Source organism: Bos javanicus, chromosome 26, assembly GCF_032452875.1.
Source record: "Bos javanicus breed banteng chromosome 26, ARS-OSU_banteng_1.0, whole genome shotgun sequence".
Lineage (NCBI taxonomy): Eukaryota > Metazoa > Chordata > Mammalia > Artiodactyla > Bovidae > Bos > Bos javanicus.
In genome coordinates, this window is record NC_083893.1 from 18,428,613 (window position 1) to 18,446,139 (window position 17,527).

Genomic DNA, 17,527 nt, shown 5'->3' on the forward strand with positions numbered 1-17,527 from the left:
GCCTGTTCTCTGGAGTCCATGTGCAGCAACTGCTGAAGCCTGTGAACCCTACAGTCCATGCTCTGCAAAAAGAGAAGCCACCACAATGAGATGCCCACGAACCACACCTAGAGAGTAACTCCCCCCTCGCCACGACTAAAGGAAAGCCCACGAAGCAACAAAGACTCAGCACAACCATAAGCTCAGCAGTAAAGAATCTGCCTGCAATGCAGACGCCGCAGGAGATGTGGGTTTGATCCCTGAATCGGGAAGATTCCCTGTAGGAGGAAATGGCAACCCACTCCAGTATTCTTGTCTGGAGAATCCCACAGAGAAGCCTAGCAGGCTACAGTCCACAGGGTCGTAGAGAGTTGGACACAACTGAAGAGACTTGGCAAGCATGCATGCTCACTGTGCATAGGCTTAAATAAATAAAATTATTTTTTTAATTACACATATTTCAGATCATTATAAACATCAGTTTTTAAAACTTCATATAACTATATACCAGTAACCCCAAACAAAAAGACAAGAAATGTTAAAGTAGCTTGCTCAAAGACACATACTGTTTTAACTGAGGGAAAAGTTATCAGTAAACAACATATCTGCTGGGATCTTCTCAAGTTTGAAACTGCAAAGATCCATGCTGTTGTTGCTGTTCTGTCAATGTATCGTGTCCGACTCTTTGCAACCCCATGGACTGCAGCACATCAAGCTTCCCTGTTCTTCACTATCTCCCAGAGTTTGCTCAAACTCATGTACATGGAACACTGATGCTATCTATCTCATCCTCTGCCACACCCTTCTCCTCCTGCCTTCTTTCCCAGCACCAGGGCCTTTTCCAGAGAGCCAGCTCTACACATCAGGTTGCCAAAGTATTAGAGCTTCAGCATCAGTCCTTCCAATGAATATTCAGGACCGCTTTCCTTTAGGATTGACTGGTTAGATCTCCTTGCGATCCAAGGGACTCCCAAGAGTCTTCTCCAACACCACAGTTCAAAAGCATCAATTCTTCAGCACTCAAGTTTCTTTATAGTCGAACTCTCACATCCATACATGAGTACTAGAAAAACCATAGCTTTGACTAGATGGACCTTTGTTGGCAAAGTAATGTCTCTGCTTTTTAATATGCTGTCTAGGTTGGTCATGGCTTTTCTTCCAATGAGTGTCTTTTAATTTCATGGCTGCAGTCACCATCTACAGTGATTCTGGAGCCCCAAAAATAGTCTCTCACTTTTTCCATTGTTTTCTCATATATTTGGGAATTGGTTATATATATTATATAGATTTTTATATAGATTTTATATATTTATATTAATATTATTATATTATATAATATTATATTTTATTGGAGAAGGCAATGGCACCCCACTCCAGTACTCTTGCCTGGAAAATCCCATGGACAGAGGAGCCTAGTGGGCTGCAGCCCATGGGGTCTCGAAGAGTCTCGACTGAGCGACTTCACTTTCACTTTGCACTTTCATGCATTGGAGAAGGAAATGGCAACCCACTCCAGTGTTCTTGCCTGGAGAATCCCAGGGACAGGGGAGCCTGGTGGGCTGCCGTCTATGGGGTCGCACAGAGTCCGACACCACTGAAGTGACTTAGCAGCAGCAGCTTTCACTTTCATTTCACTATCACTTTCAGCTCTTTAGTACTTCTTCACTTTCTGCCATAAGGGTGGTGTCATCTGCATATCTGAGGTTATTGACATTTCTCCTGGCAATCTTCATTGCAGCCTGTGCTTCATCCAGCCCAGCATTTTGCATGATGTACTCTGCATATAAGTTAAATAAGCAGGGTGACAATATACAACCTTGACTTACTCCTTTCCGGATTTGGAACAAGTCTGTTGATTCATGTCCAGTTCCAACTGTTTCTTCTTGGCCTGCATAGGTAGGCCAAGATTCCTCAGGAGGCAGGTAAGGTGGTCTGGTATTCCCATCTCTTTCAGAGTTTTCCACAGTTTGTTGTGATCCACATAGTCAAAGGCTTTGGCACAGTCAATAAAGCAGAAGTTTTTCTGGAACTCTCTTGCTTTTGCAATGATCCAACGGATATTGGCAATTTGATCTCTAGTTCCTCTGCCTTTTCTAAATCCAGCTTGAGTATCTGGAAGTTCACAGTTCATGGTTCACGTACTGTTGAAGCCTGGCTTAGAGAATTTTGAGCATTAGTTTACTAGCACGTGAGATGAGTGCAACTGTGCAGTAGTTTGAGCATTCTTTGGCATTGCCTTTCTTTGGGATTGGAATGAAAACCGACCTTCTCCAGTCCTATGGCCACTCCTGAGTTTTCCAAATTTGCTGACATACTGAGTGCAGCACTTTCACAGCATCATCTTTTAGAATTTGAACTAGCTCAAATGGAATTCCATCACCTCCACTAGCTCTGTTCGTAGTGATGCTTCCTAAGGCCCACTTGACTTCACATTCCAGGATGTCTGGCTCTAGGTGAGTGATCACACCATCATGATTATCTGGGTCATGAAGATCTTTTTTGTATAGTTCTTCTGTGTATTCTTGCCCCCTCTTTTTAATATCTTCTGCTTTTGTTAGGTCCATACCCTTTCTGTCCTTTATTGTGCCCATCTTTGCATGAAATGTTCCCTTGGTAGCTCTAATTTTCTTGAAGAGATCTCTAGTCTTTCCCATTCTATTGTTTTCCTCTATTTTTTTGCACTAATCACTGAGGAAGGCTTTCTTATCTCTCCTTGCTATTCTTTGGAACTCTGCATTCAAATGGGTATATCTTTCCTTTTCTCCTTTGCTTTTCGCTTCTCTTCTTTTCTCAGCTATTTGTAAGTCCTCCTCAGACAGCCATTTTGCCTTTCTTTTTCTTGAGGATGGTCTTGATCATTGCCTCCTGTACAGTGTCATGAACCTCCATTCATAGTTTTCAGGCACTCTGTCTCTCAGATCTAATCCCTTGAATCTGTTTGTCACTTCCACTGTATAATCCTAAGAGATTTGATTTAGATCATACCTGAATGGTCTAGTGATTTTCCATATTTTCTTCCATTTAAGTCTAAATTTGGCAATAAGGAGTTCATGATCTGAGCCACACTCAGCTCCCGGTCTTGTTTTTGCTGACTGCATAGGGCTTCTCCATCTTTGGCTGCAAAGAATATAATCAATCTGATTTCGGTGTTGACCATCTTGGTCAACACTGTCCATATGTAGAGTCTTCGCTTGTGTTGTTGGAAGAGGGTGTTTGCTATGACCAGTGCATTCTCTTGGCAAAACTCTATTAGCCTTTGCCCTTCTTCATTCTGTACTCCAAGGCCACATTTGCCTGTTATTCCAGGTATCTCTTGACTTCCTCCTTTTGCATTCCAGTCCCCTATAATAAAAAGGACATCTTTTTTGGCTGTTAGTTCTAGAAGGTCTTGTAGGTCTTCATAGAACCATTCAACTTCAGCTTCTTCAGCATTACTGCTTGGGGCATAGACTTGGATTACCGTGATACTGAATGATTTGCCCTGGAAACGAACAGAGATCATTCTGTCGTTTTTGAGATTGCATCCAAGTACTGCATTTTGGACTCTTTTGTTGACTATGATAGCTACTCCATTTCTTCTAAGAGATTCCTGCCCACAGTAGTAGATATAATGTTCATCTGAGTTAAATTCACCCATTCCTGTCCATTTTAGTTCACTGATTCCTAAAATGTCGACGTTCACTCTTGCCATGTCCTGTTTGACAACTTTCAATTTGCTTTGATTCATGGACCTAACATTCCAGGTTCCTATGCAATATTGCTCTTTACAGCATAGGACTTTACTTTCATCACCAGTACATCCACAACTGAGTGTTGCTTTTCCTTTGGCTCCGTCTCTTCATTCTTTCTGGAGTTATTTTTCCACTGTTCTCCAGTAGCATATTGGGCACCTACTGACCTGGGGAATTCATCTTTCAGTATCCTATCTTTCTGCCTTTTCATACTGTTCATGGGGTTCTCAAGGCAAGAATACTGAAGTGATTTGCCATTCCCTTCTCTAGTGGACCACATTTTATCAGAACTCTCCAGCATGACCCATCCATCTTGGATGGCCCTACATGGCATGGCTCATAGTCTCACTGAGTTAGACAAGGTTGTGGTCCATGTGATCAGTTTGATTAGTTTTCTGTGATTGTGGTTTTCATTCCATCTGCCCTCTGATGGATAAGGATAAGAGGCTTATGGAAGCTTCCACCTCATAATTCTCTATAGAATAGACCTAGGCAGTGTTGCAGCAAGGGAAACCAGGAACTTGGAGATAAGATGATTTTCCATGTGCAAGTCACCAACTTATTGCCTCTCATCCATCACTGCCTACTCTGCAAAAATGGAGCCAGAGCCTCTAAGTATACTTCCTTTTCTAGCTGGTACAATGTTCAGCATTACTGATAAAGAACACTGCAGAGATAGAGGAGGAGGCAGGGCCTTTCCCTTTAGGCTTTCAGGCTGCTCCTCTAGGGAAGCTCCTGCAGGTTGCACAGCTTCTCCATTGATAGGCTCCATGTTATAGCAGTCAGCAGCACCCATAAGCCAGCTGCTTTCCACCCGCACACCCCGTCATCCCTGAGACATCTCCCTATGCACAGCTTTCCCAAGTATCCTAAAGGGGTGGGTTTCAGGAAGGTTCCTGAAGGTGAATTTCCAACAAGTTCTACCACATTATTTCTCTGCCATTCTGTGGCTCCAACGTGGGATATCTGCCCTAGGGTATCTATCTCTTCTTAGCACATTCTATCTCAGCCCTAAGAATTATAGTGGATTCTTTTTATCCAGCTTTATCAAGGTATAATTAGCAGACAAAATGATAAGATATAGTATTTATAAAGTGTACAGCATGATGACTTGATATACATATGCAGGGCATAGTTGATGCTGGTTTCTATCTGTAATTCTTTAGCAATCTCTTTATTTATTAGCCAATCCCCTGTTACTCCAATTCCCTGTTAGAATCAATAACTCTTTATACTAAACTTTCTTTATTCAAATTACTATATAGTTTCTGTGTCCTAGTTGAACCCTGATCAGGTAAAACTAGCAAAACATCAGCACAAAATAGATGGACTCTGGCATTTCTAGAAACATGGTTAATAAAATGTAATCAATAGGGTTTACTCAAGGTAGCCAGAAGGTATCTTCAGGAAGAAAGTACTGATAAGTGCTGATTAAAAAACAAAAGGAAGTAATAATCTAATCAATCAACTGTAGTAAGTCTCTTTCAAACATAAAATGGGACAATCTGACAAACAGATCAGGTATATTCTTTTTTCATTTTTTACTGAAGCATAGTTGATTTACAATGTTTCAGACAAAGTGATTCAGTTATATATGTGTGTATGCATATTCTTTTTTCAGATTCTTTTCCACTACAGATTATTAGAAGATATTGAAGATAGTTCCCTGTGCTACTGACAGATAGGTCCTTGTTGTTTATTTTAGATATAGTATGTGTTCTTTCTCCTTTGGTAAACATAAGCTTGTTTTCTATGTCTATGAATCTACTTCTGGTTTGTTCAGTTCAGCTCAGTTTAGTTGCTCAGTTATGTCCAACTCTGTGACCCCATGAATTGCAGCACGCCAGGCCTCCCTGTCCATCACCAACTCCCGGAGTTCACTCAGACTCATGTCCATTGAGTCAGTGATGCCATCCAGCCATCTCATCCTCTGTCATCCCCTTCTCCTCCTGCCCCCAATCCTTCCCAGCATCAGAGTCTTTTCCAATGAGTCAACTCTTCGCATGAGGTGGCTAAAGTACTGGAGTTTCAGCTTTAGCATCATTCCTTCCAAAGAAATCCCAGGGCTGATCTCTTTCAGAATGGACTGGTTGGATCTCCTTGCAGTCCAAGGGACTCTCAAGAGTCTTCTCCAACACCACAGTTCAAAAGCATCAATTCTTTGCCGCTCAGCCTTCTTCACAGTCCAACCCTCACATCCATACATGACCACAGGAAAAACCATAGCCTTGACTAGATGGACCTTTGTTGGCAAAGTAATGTCTCTGCTTTTCAATATGCTATCTAGGTTGGTCATAACTTTCCTGCCAAGGAGTAAGTGTCTTTTAATTTCATGCTGCAGTCACCATCTGCAGTGATTCTGGAGCCCCAAAAAATAAACACTGTTTCCATTGTTTCCCCATCTATTTCCCATGAAGTGATGGGACCAGATGTCATGATCTTCGTTTTTGAATGTTGAGCTTTAAGCCAACTTTTTCACTCTCCTCTTTCACCTTCATCAAGAGGCTTTTTAGTTCTTCTTCACTTTCTGCCATAAGGGTGGTGTCATCTGCATATCTGAGGTTATTGATATTTCTCCCGGCAATCTTGATTCTAGCTTGTGTTTCTTCCAGTCCAGCGTTTCTCATGATGTACTCTGCATATAAGTTAAATAAGCAGGGTGACAATATACAGCCTTGACATACTCCTTTTCCTATTTGGGACCAGTCTGTTGTTTCATGTCCAGTTCTAACTGTTGCTTCCTGATCTGCATATAGGTTTCTCAAGAGGCAGGTCAGGTGGTCTGGTATTCCCATCTCTTTTAGAATTTTCCACAGTTTATTGTGATCCACACAGTCAAAGGCTTTGGCATAGTCAATAAAGCAGAAATAGATGTTTTTCTGGAACTCTCTTGCTTTTTCCATGATCCAGCGGATGTTGGCAATTTGGTCTCTGGTTCCTCCGCCTTTTCTAAAATCAGCTTAAACATCTGGAAGTTCACGGTTCATGTATTGCTGAAGCCTGGCTTGGAGAATTTTGAGCATTACTTTACTACCGTATGCTGCTGCTGCTGCTAAGCCACTTCAGTCGTGTCCGACTCCGTGCGACCCCATAGACGGCAGCCCACCAGGCTCCTCCGTCCCTGGGATTCTCCAGGCAAGAACACTGGAGTAGGTTACCATTTCCTTCTCCAGTGCATGAAAGTGAAAAGTAAAAGTGAAGTTGCTCAGTCGTGTCCAACTCTTAGCGACCCCATGGACTGCAGACTACCAGGCTCCTCCATCCATGGGATTTTCCAGGCAAGAGCACTAGAGTGGGGTGCCATTGCCTTCTCCTACTAGCATGTGAGATGAGTGCAAATAAGTTCATTTATATACTTTATGCAAATTACCTAAATTGCCTTATCAATTGGCTTATGAACCTGAATGGAATCAGTCCTTAAGTCCATTTAACAAATAGAACAGTTTTTTGAACTTGCATTAACAAAAAGACTGCTGCTCTCTGAGGACCTTCTCCACAACCACCCAGAAACCTCCTTCTTCAACACTGTTTAACCTTACAAACTCTACAGCTAAAGGTTAGAGGCAAAGAAAGGTAGCCCATTGACCAGTTTATAAAGATTAACTTTAAAATTCTATTTTCTTTTTCCCCTCTCCTTCCATCAAGAGTGCCCTTGCCTGTAAATAAACTCTCTAAGCCAGATAAACTGATAAAAATGCAAAATAAAAAGATTCTGATTCAAGAAAGACCCCTAAAGAATCTATTCCTCATTTCAGTTCACAGAATTTGACAGTACAAATAAAAAATTAGATTCAGGGAGTTCTCTGGTGGTCAAGTGGTTAGGACTCGGTGCTCTTGCTGCTATGGGCCCATTAATCCCTGTTCGGGAAACTAAGATCTCGAACGCCTCACAGCTCAGCAGCCAAAAAAACTGGATTCAGACATTTAAACCATGTTTTCTACTTTTTTTACAAGTGAGAACAGAAAATTCTTCCTAAGATCAACAGGTTCTGTCTATCACTTTTCTTGAAGGGCCACACTGCTGTCTTCTAAGAGAAAAGAACAATGTAATTTTAAAAAGGGACTTTACTAAGTCTACACTGTAGTGATTCAGCAGGATACAGGGCACTTTCCCCATCTTCAGACACCTTCCTTATCCTCCAAAAACATTTCCAAACTGGGATGTAACTATCCCAAAGTCTGTTCCAAAGCTTCCTGCTATTCCTAAGTCCCATGGGCAGGGCTCCAAAACTTAGACACTGCTGGTATATTAACTGTCTCCAACTTTTCACAAATGCTATCACTTCCAGGACTTGTTCTGCCTCTCTCCACTCCTGTATGTTCTTGTTTGCTTTTCTGGTTCACAGTGGGTTTCTTTTTTTCAGGGAATATTGAGGTTAAAAAGCCTGTGACTCTGTTATCAATTTCCCCTCTTCATCTAATAATAGTTAGGACTTTCTTTTTATGCCTCTTTTCAACTCAAAAAATACTGAGCCATATTTCCCTACTGCCAATTATGTGGGTAGGTGGCTATAATTCTTTTCCTGCTTTTGTTTTTTCTCTCTTTGGCCCTTGAGAGTCTCTACTTTTTTTTCTATTATTTTTATACTACTACTGGTAGAGTAGATAGCTTCAATTTGTGGATTTCCCTTATTAGATGCAGGCTTAAAATAATAATGAAGAAATAGAACTAGAAAGCAAAACAGTTCTAAACAGATGATCATATATTCTCCATTCAACATGCAAATATATATTGCTTTGTGCAAATAGACAATTCTTTCCTCTTCTTTATGGACTACAAGCGACCATATCACCAACAGAAGATTAGAAAGGTTAATATCTGCAGAGCATAAAGTAATTTGCATGGCATTTATCACAAGGTAATATTTTTGTCTTAAAAATACCAAAAACTATTATTCATTCATTACTGACCACCTTGTTTATTGTTGTTCAGTCAGTAAGTCGTGTCCGACTCTTTGCGAACCCATGGACTGCAGGACACCAGGCCTCCCTGTCCCTCACTATCTCCTGTAGTTTGCTCAAGTTCATGTCCACTGAGTTGGTGATGCTATCCAACCATCTCATTCTCTGCTCCCCTCCTTTCCTTTTGTCCTCAATCTTTCAAAACCATCAGGGTCTTTTCCAGTGAGTCAGCTGTTTGCATCAAGTGGCCAAAGTATTGGCCAGTAAACTGTAGACCACCTACACAAACCTAATTGTTGGGAATACATAATAAAAATATACATGACCTGCCCTCAAAAAGCCCTTAGAAAACTCAACTTCTCTATGAACTACTTCAGGTTCAGATAACAGTCTGTGAATATCAACTGATTATGTAACTAATACTATTGCCCCAAATTTAAATTCAAATAGCAATATCCTTTAAAGAAATTCAAACTATTCCTGCTGTCGAACGGTATTTTGTCTTCAGATTTTCATCACAATTCAAGATTTTAGAGCAGGCTAAAGGATGATCTAATCAAACTCATCAATTCCCTCTACGGTTTCTGGGGAGGGAAATGATCCAACCATTTACAGGCAGCTTCAAGAGGGGAAAATACTTCCCTATAAAATATGAAATAACATACTACCACTCCCATCTCTGCTAAGTAAGGAGTCCAAGTCCTAGCCACAAACCCAGCTTTCAGAGATGTGCATTCTCCTATTCAATACAAACAGCACCAACAGATACCAACCAAAAGTTTTACTCATTTACACTGGGGCAATGTATACAACACAGGCCTGGCAGGCTAAAGCCCAGAGGGTTGCAAAAAGGTCAGACTCCCATATGTAAAATAGATAGCCAACAAAAATTTGCTGTGTATGGCTCAGGAAACTCAAACAAGGGCTCTATATCAACCTAGAGGGGTGGGATGGGGAGGGAGATGGGAAGGAGGTTCAGAAGGGAGGGGATATATGTATACCTATACTACTGCACAATTGCACTTATTTCACATGCTAGTAAAGTAATGCTCAAAATTCTCCAAGCCAGGCTTCAGCAATACGTGAACCGTGAACTTCCAGATGTACAAGCTGGTTTCAGAAAAAGCAGAGGAACCAGAGATCAAATTGCCAACATCCACTGGACCATGGAAAAAGCAAGAGAGTTCCAGAAAAACATCTATTTCTGCTTTATTGACTATGCCAAAGCCTTTGACTGTGTGGATCACAATAAACTGTGGAAAATTCTGAAAGAGATGGGAATACCAGACCACCTGACCTGCCTCTTGAGAAATCTGTATGCAGGTCAGGAAGCAACAGTTAGAACTGGACATGAAACAACAGACTGGTCCCAAATAGGAAAAGGAGTACGTCAAGGCTGTATACGGTCACTCTGCTTATTTAACTTATATGCAGAGTACATCATGAGAAACGCTGGACTGGAAGAAACACAAGCTGGAATCAAGATTGCCAGGAGAAATATCAATAACCTCAGATATGCAGATGACACCACCCTTATGGCAGAAAGTGAAGAAGAACTAAAAAGCCTCTTGATGAAGGTGAAAGAGGAGAGTGAAAAAGTTGGCTTAAAGCTCAACATTCAGAAAACAAAGATCATGGCATCTGGTCCCATCACTTCATGGGAAATAGATGGGGAAACAATGGAAACAGTGTCAGACTTTATTTTTGGGGGCTCCAAAATCACTGCAGATGGTGACTGCAGCATGAAATTAAAAGACACTTACTCCTTGGCAGGAAAGTTATGACCAACCTAGATAGCATATTGAAAAGCAGAGACATTACTTTGCCAACAAAGGTCCATCTAGTCAAGGCTATGGTTTTTCCTGTGGTCATGTATGGATGTGAGGGTTGGACTGTGAAGAAGGCTGAGCGGCGAAGAATTGATGCTTTTGAACTGTGGTGTTGGAGAAGACTCTTGAGAGTCCCTTGGACTACAAGGAGATCCAACCAGTCCATTCTGAAAGAGATCAGCCCTGGGATTTCTTTGGAAGGAATGATGCTAAAGCTGAAACTCCAATACTTTGGCCACCTCATTTGAAGAGTTGACCCATTGGAAAAAACTCTGGTGCTGGGAGGGATTGGGGGCAGGAGGAAAAGGGGACAACAGAGGATGAGATGGTTGGATGGCATCACTGACTCGATGGACGTGAGTCTGAGTGAACTCCAGGAGTTGGTGATGGACAGGGAGGCCTGGCATGCTGGGATTCATGGGGTCGCAAAGAGTCAGACACGACTGAGCGACTGAACTGAACTGATGGCTGATTCACGTTGAGGTTTGACAGAAAACAACAAAATTTTGTAAAGCAATTATCCTTCAATAAAAAAATAATTTTTTTTAAAAAAGGAGTCAGACTTGACTTAGAGACTCAACAAACAACACTGTAAATAGGCTCACTCTACTGAATTCCAGACTGAATTAATACTTCCCTGGTGGCTCAGACGGTAAAGCGTCTGCCTACACTGTGGGATACCCAGGTTAGATGCCTTGGCTGGGAAGATCCTCTGGAGAAGGAAATGACAACCCACTCCAGTACTCAGAACATTCCATGGATGGAGGGGTGTGGTAGTCTACAGCCCATGGGGTTGCAGAGTCGAACACGACTGAACGACCTCACTTTCTTTTTTCTTTCGCTGAATTCCAATATGCATTTTCTCAATTAAGACAACTAAGTTCTTAAAGCTGGGGTAAAACCACCTAGAAATTCTTTCTAGGAAAAGCTATCTTGGGAGTGTGCTAACTTGGGAGAAAACACTCTGTAGAAATAAAGCAATGATTTCCTAAACTGATTCCTCTGATCTGTTCTTTAGTTCTTCTACTAGAAGAACAAAAAACTATTAAGTATGGAGTGGTTATTAACTACTAGGTTCAGCACTGATAGCTTTAAAAGGATTGTCTGGTTTAATCCTGACATTCTCTGGAGTAGACATCATTATGTCCGTTTACAAATGAAGAAACTGAAGCTGAGAGAAGTTTAAAAATTGGCCCAAGTATTTTATTGTTTTTAGTGCTCCTATAATTATGATTCTTTTCCTAATTTCCTTTTCAGATAGTTCATTCTTAGCGTATAGAATCATAACTGATTTCTGTATGTTAATTTTGTATCCTGCAACTTGAACCTGTTTATAAATTCGAATAGTTTTTTTTTTGTTAGCATCTTAAGGATTTCCTACATACAAAATCATGTCTTCAAAGAGGGATAACTTTACTTCTTCCTTTTCTTATTTCAATCCCTCCTTGTTTCTTTTTCTTGCCTAATTGCTCTGGCTAGGACTTCCAATACTATGTTGAGCAGAAGTGGCAAGAGTGGGCAGCCTTGCCTTGTTCCTCACCACAGTCGGTATCATCGCACATCTGTCAGGATGGCTATGATTAAAAAAAAAAAAAAAAAAAAGTGTTGGTGAGGACCTGGAGAATCTGGAACCTTTGTACACTGCTGGGAGGAAAACAAAATAGGGCAGTGCATAGCTCAGTGGTAAAGAACTCACCTACCAATGCAGAAGACACCAGTTTGATCCCTAGATCTCCTGGCAACCCACTCCAGTATCCCTGCCTGGGAAATCCCATGGACAGAGGAGCCTGGCAGGCTATAGTACATAGGGTTGCAAAAGAGTCAGACACAACTTAGAGACTAAACAACAGCAGCAAGTAGCCTAGAAGTTCACAAAAAAAATTTTAAATAGAGCTACCCTAGGACCCAGCAATCTCCTTCTTTGTATTTATCCAAAAGTATGAAATTAGGATCTCAAAGAATTATTAGCAGTCTCATGTTCACTGAGGCATAATTAACAATAGCCAAGATGTGGCAACAACCTAAATGTCCATGGACATATGAATAGATACAGGCGAACTATGGTATATACATAGAGTGGAATATTACTCGCCTTTACAAAAGAGAATTCTGCAGTATGTGACAGTATGGATGAAACTTGAGGACATTATGCTAACTGAAATAAGCCAGTTGCAGAAAGACAAATAATTCCACTTATATGAGATATACGCTTACACGAGATGTCTAAAATAGTCAAAGTCACAGAATTAAAGAATGGAATGGGGCTTGCTAGCAGCTGGGAGAAGAGCAATGGGAAGTTACTATTTACTTAAAGTTTCAGTTAAGCAAAATGAATAAGCTTTTGAGATTTACTGCACAACACTACCTACAGTCGACAACACTCACTGTGCTCTTAAAATTTTACCAACAGGGTAGATCTCATGCTAAATGTTTTCATTACATTAAAAATTTTCAAATGTTTAACTGATCCAAGGACTCAAATCCATATCCAAACGACATTCAAATCTGTGCTCCGAATTAACCATATAAACTGCCTCGGAAGAGATTAAAAAGTACTGACAGCGTTCTCCCCCTACTTCCCTGGTGGCTCAGACGGTAAAGCGTCTGTCTACAATGCGGGAGACCAGGGGTCGCCAAGAGTCGGAGACGACTGAGCGACTGATCTGATCTGATCTGATCTGACAGCGTTCTCTCCCAGCGCTGTGCGACGTTGGGGAATTCGCTTAACAGCTCCGGGCTTGTTTCCTCACCATTGAGATGAGTCTCAGCGCAAAGGCACGCAGCGTTGCCACCACAAACAGGTCGGTTTGCAGCCAACCCCGCTAGTGGACCTCCCAATAGCATCAGCAGGATCAACCAGGGTCCTGGCTGTGCCCAGCGCCGGCGCCAGACCACCGAGCCTCAGTCCCTGCAGGCGCAAAGATGAGAAACGCCGCAGAAAAAAGGAACAAAGCCTGGCCCCCTGGGTCACCGTGACCCAAGAGAAAGGCGTCAGTACGACCAGCCCACGGCCTCGTTTCCTAGGCAGCTGGACCAAGAACTGGGCTCACCTCCGGCCAGGCTCCGGGGCTGGCACCTCCCCTTCACTCTGCGCCTCAGTCGCCATCTTAGTCAGCAAACTTCTTTCACCGCCCCCAATTCTGGCCCCGCCCTCATGCCTTTCGATTGGCTAAAGTCTTACCTTCTTTTTTTATACGATTGGCTAACTTGCCCGCCCCTCCTCAACCCGAATAACTTCATGACATTATTGGTCTGTTCAAATAACTAACCGTCATTAGTGGCCCCCTGTCGTGGCGGAAAAGAAAGGGGTGAGGGGCCAAGCAGGGGGCGGTGGGAAACCCAGCCCCGTGGCCTGCGGGTAGTTGTAGTTTCTTATTTTGATTAACTCTCCGGATTCCACCGACTTTTAGCTTCAAGTCAGAAATATACAGCTTACGCTCAAATTCTGTCCTGATGTGTAAGTCTCAGAATTACAGAATTGTCGGACTTGAAAGTGACTTCAAGAGTCACTCTCTAAAATGGCAAGATTAGTTTTCTGTCCTGATACAGAGGTACAGAGCAGCAGACAAGAAGTACTTACTAAATTTGTTTCACAGCCTGCTTTCTTCAGACAGCATACCAGTGGGTCACTTCTTCATTCCACCCGCTCCCTTCTGGCTTCCCAGGGAAGCCACAGTTTACCTCTCTGATCTCAATCATGGAGCCAAAACCTGCATAATTTTGTCCCTGGCTGAGCTTTAATCCTCAAAGAGAGAAAGAATCATAATTATGCTTTCCCTCCCTACCTCACAGGCTTCTGGTGAGGATTAACTGAGGCAATAGATGCTAGAACACTGTAAACTTAAAGCATTAATTTCTTTCTCTGTGTTAGTTTCCTCTGCTGGGTTTTTCTATGGATATTTTTCCTGTTGTTCTCTCTGACAACCTTTCACGTGAGGATCACCCAGCACTCTCCTTTTCTTTCCCTAAGTTCTATCCACATACATTTCAGTTTCTCAGAAGCCTTTGCTCTGTTGCTTTTCCTGGGTGGCCTGCCTTATTATTTTTCACATATCAGTTTAAAAGTCACTGGTTCAGGGAATTCCCTGGCAGTCTAGTGGTTAGGACTCTGCATATCCACTGTGGGGGGCCGGGTTTGATCTCTGGTTAGGGAACTAAGATCCCCAAACTGAGTGTGCAGCCAAAATAAACAAATAAATAAAAGTCACTGATTCAGATGCCTTCCATGGCCCCCTCTGAATAAATCAGTTCCCCTACCAAACTTCCACATAGCACTTGAACTCTTCCTTCATAGCTCTCACCACAACTTATATAGTTGATGTCACCGTTCATTTCATGTGAGGGTTCCCAACTAGACTTCCTGCCACACATGAGTAGAGACTACATCTATTTTGCTCCCCGTGGCATCTGGCACATAGTGGCCTTTTGATAAATATTTTTTGGACAAATGTATAAGCAAATACTCAGACTCTGTTATCCAAACCAAAAATTGAATCATGTGTTCTAATTATTTCAATTGATGAATTTTGGGTAAAATGTCTAAATAAAATTGCATTTAGTTTTATGTTGAACAAATTGTCCTTATTGTGCAAATGCATGAAAAGAAAGGCAAAATTCAACAAACAGTGAAATTTTTCACTGAACCCCAGGCAGCCTTGGAAAATCCAGGTTGTATAATTTCTGCATATACAAAGAAGGGAACCCAAGGCTCAAATCCTGCCATTTCCCTGAAGTGTGAACAAGTTTTTTAGGTTTTTTCCTGGTCTCATGACACCCAGGACATCAATTAATTGACTGAATTAAATTGATGCTTTCACACAAATGAAATGTTCAAAACTTTAAACTATTACCACTACAACTAGAAGAAGACCATACAACTGTATCTCTGGTTCATCTGTTTTGATGATATTTTTTTCATGCAATGTCATTAATATTTGGGGAACTACAGCACTATAATTAAGAGTTAAGCTGTAAAGTTAGTGAGCCGACTTTCAATTTTTGGCTCCATCACTTCGAGCTGTGTGACCCCAGACAAGTTACTTGATTTTCTGATTCTGTTTCCTTTTCTGTAAAGTGAGGACAATAATAATTCTCAGAGGGGTACTGTGAAGATTAAATGAGATCACCTCTGAAGAGCTGCTTCACAGCAGAGTGCCTAGCACACACTAGGTCTAGATAAATGTTCAAGGTGAGACAGTAAGTATTAAGAATGCTAAACTCCACAGGAATTCCCTGGTGATCCAGTAGTTAAGTCTCTATGCTTCCACTTCAGGGGGCATGGGTTCAATTCCTGGTCAGGGGACTAAGATCTGGCATGCTGCATCATGCAGCCAAAAAAAAAATAGCTGAACTCCCTTCTCAGATAGCCCTTCTATCTCCATTACTGTGTGATAAGGACCATACATTGCACTTGTAGTTACAGTTTAATCGGTTACCCTGAAAAAGGGAGGGTTCCTCCTCAAAACCAACTGTTATTCTGTGACTTCTGATTAAAAGCAAGTATCATTGCTGACTGAGTGCTGTAAAAGTAGCCCGCAGCTGACAAGCCTGCACACCCTGTTTCTGCAAGGATGTCACGGCTTTCCTGAAATCATCCTTACCCTGTTGAGTTATTGATTGTCAGCGTGATGATAAGCACAGCTGTACAGCAGGCATTCATGAAAGTTCAGAAAGTCATCTTGTTTCCAACTGCTTGGCTGAACAAAAGGTCACAGAAAAGTGGCCCCAGCCCTCAAGGAGATTACAGTAAACTCAGGGAGACAAATGAACACATGAGTCACAAACAACAGAACACAGTTTAGAATTATGAAGGTCTAAATATCCAAGTAGAGAACAGATTGGCAGGAATTCAGAAATGTGGAGAAGGGAAGAAGGCCAGGGATCTAAAAGATGGTTGAAGAGCAGAGGCGTGGACTGGAGTCCACGGCAAATGTGATTGCAAATCCATCTACCTATCCCAACAGATCTGGAGTTTGAAGGCAGAGGGGGTATTTGAATCATCTTTGTGTTTCCAGGCCCTTGCCTCAAGGGAAGGGGGAGAAAAAGGGGGAGGAAATACAGGGAGAAATAAAAGAAGGAACAAGGTGGAAGAGAAAGAAGAGGAGGATCTGCCCGTGCCAGCAGTTCCAACATCGTCCTCTCCACTCCCACCCTCCAGCAAAGCAAATGACTTGGAATTCCCAGATGCAGCTTTCTGTTTTCCACTTTTGCTCCTACTGTTCATTCTCCTTAAAGTGGGACATTTTGATTCCTAGGTCAAAATATAAAAATATCATGTGTACAATAAGCTTTTCTGAGTCTTGCATCAATATTGAGCCTGGTTAGGGATGGGATGAGGCTGCTTATTGAACATTTGGAAAAAAAAAAAAAAAAGGGAAAAGGCTTAAAAAATGTAATGATTAGTTCTCTTGTCAAACAGACCAGCAACTTCACCAAAATATCATGTACTCATCTGGAATACCCATTCTCTCCCCCTTTCCTTGCCAACTAACTTGTATTTGTTATGATAGTCTTTGAAATCAACATTTTAATGGCTTTTTAATCACCTGTTTATATTTAGTTCTTTTATTTTTATATTGTTTAATAATACAAGTAATACATGAAGACACAGTCCTTGTTTAAAAAAATACAAATAATTCTTGTCCCTCCTTTAAGAAACCCCTATTTTCTGTTTGATGTGTGTTCATTCAGATCTTTTTCTATGCAATACGTTTATTCAACAAATATTTATTGAGTGCCTACAACGTGCCAGTCACTGTTCTAGGCCTGAAAATACAGCATAACAAAAGAACGTCACTCATGATTTCTCATTCTACTGGTAACACATACATACACAGAGAAATACATAATTTTAAGTTTTAGATAATGCTGTACATATTGTACTTAGACTTGCATCTTAGAGATTTTTCCATGTCAGAACACCTAGATCTGCTATAACTCTTTCAACTTTTTCTTATGGTTGAGCCTCGAAGCTTGTGGGATCCTAGTTCCTGGACCAGGAATCAAACCCATACCCTCTAAAGTAAAAGCCTGGAGTCCTAACCTCTGGACTGCCAGGGAATTCCCTGCCATTAATCTTTTGAACTG

At 41.5% G+C, this 17,527-nt stretch overlaps 1 protein-coding gene across 3 annotated transcripts in view; it reads right to left on the minus strand.

Annotated features, from left to right (window-relative positions):
* ARHGAP19 (Rho GTPase activating protein 19) overlaps window positions 1-13,594 on the minus strand; it is a 67,886-nt gene extending 54,292 nt beyond the window's left edge. The window contains exon 1 of one of the 3 annotated variants that reach the window (XM_061402971.1): window positions 13,492-13,594. In XM_061402971.1, coding sequence (XP_061258955.1) covers window positions 13,492-13,547 — 56 coding nt within the window. In that variant the 5' untranslated portion in view covers window positions 13,548-13,594. The remainder of the gene's footprint in view (window positions 1-13,491) is intronic. The other 2 variants (XM_061402972.1, XM_061402969.1) reach the window with 2 other exon arrangements.
* Between the last annotated feature and the right edge of the window lie 3,933 nt (window positions 13,595-17,527).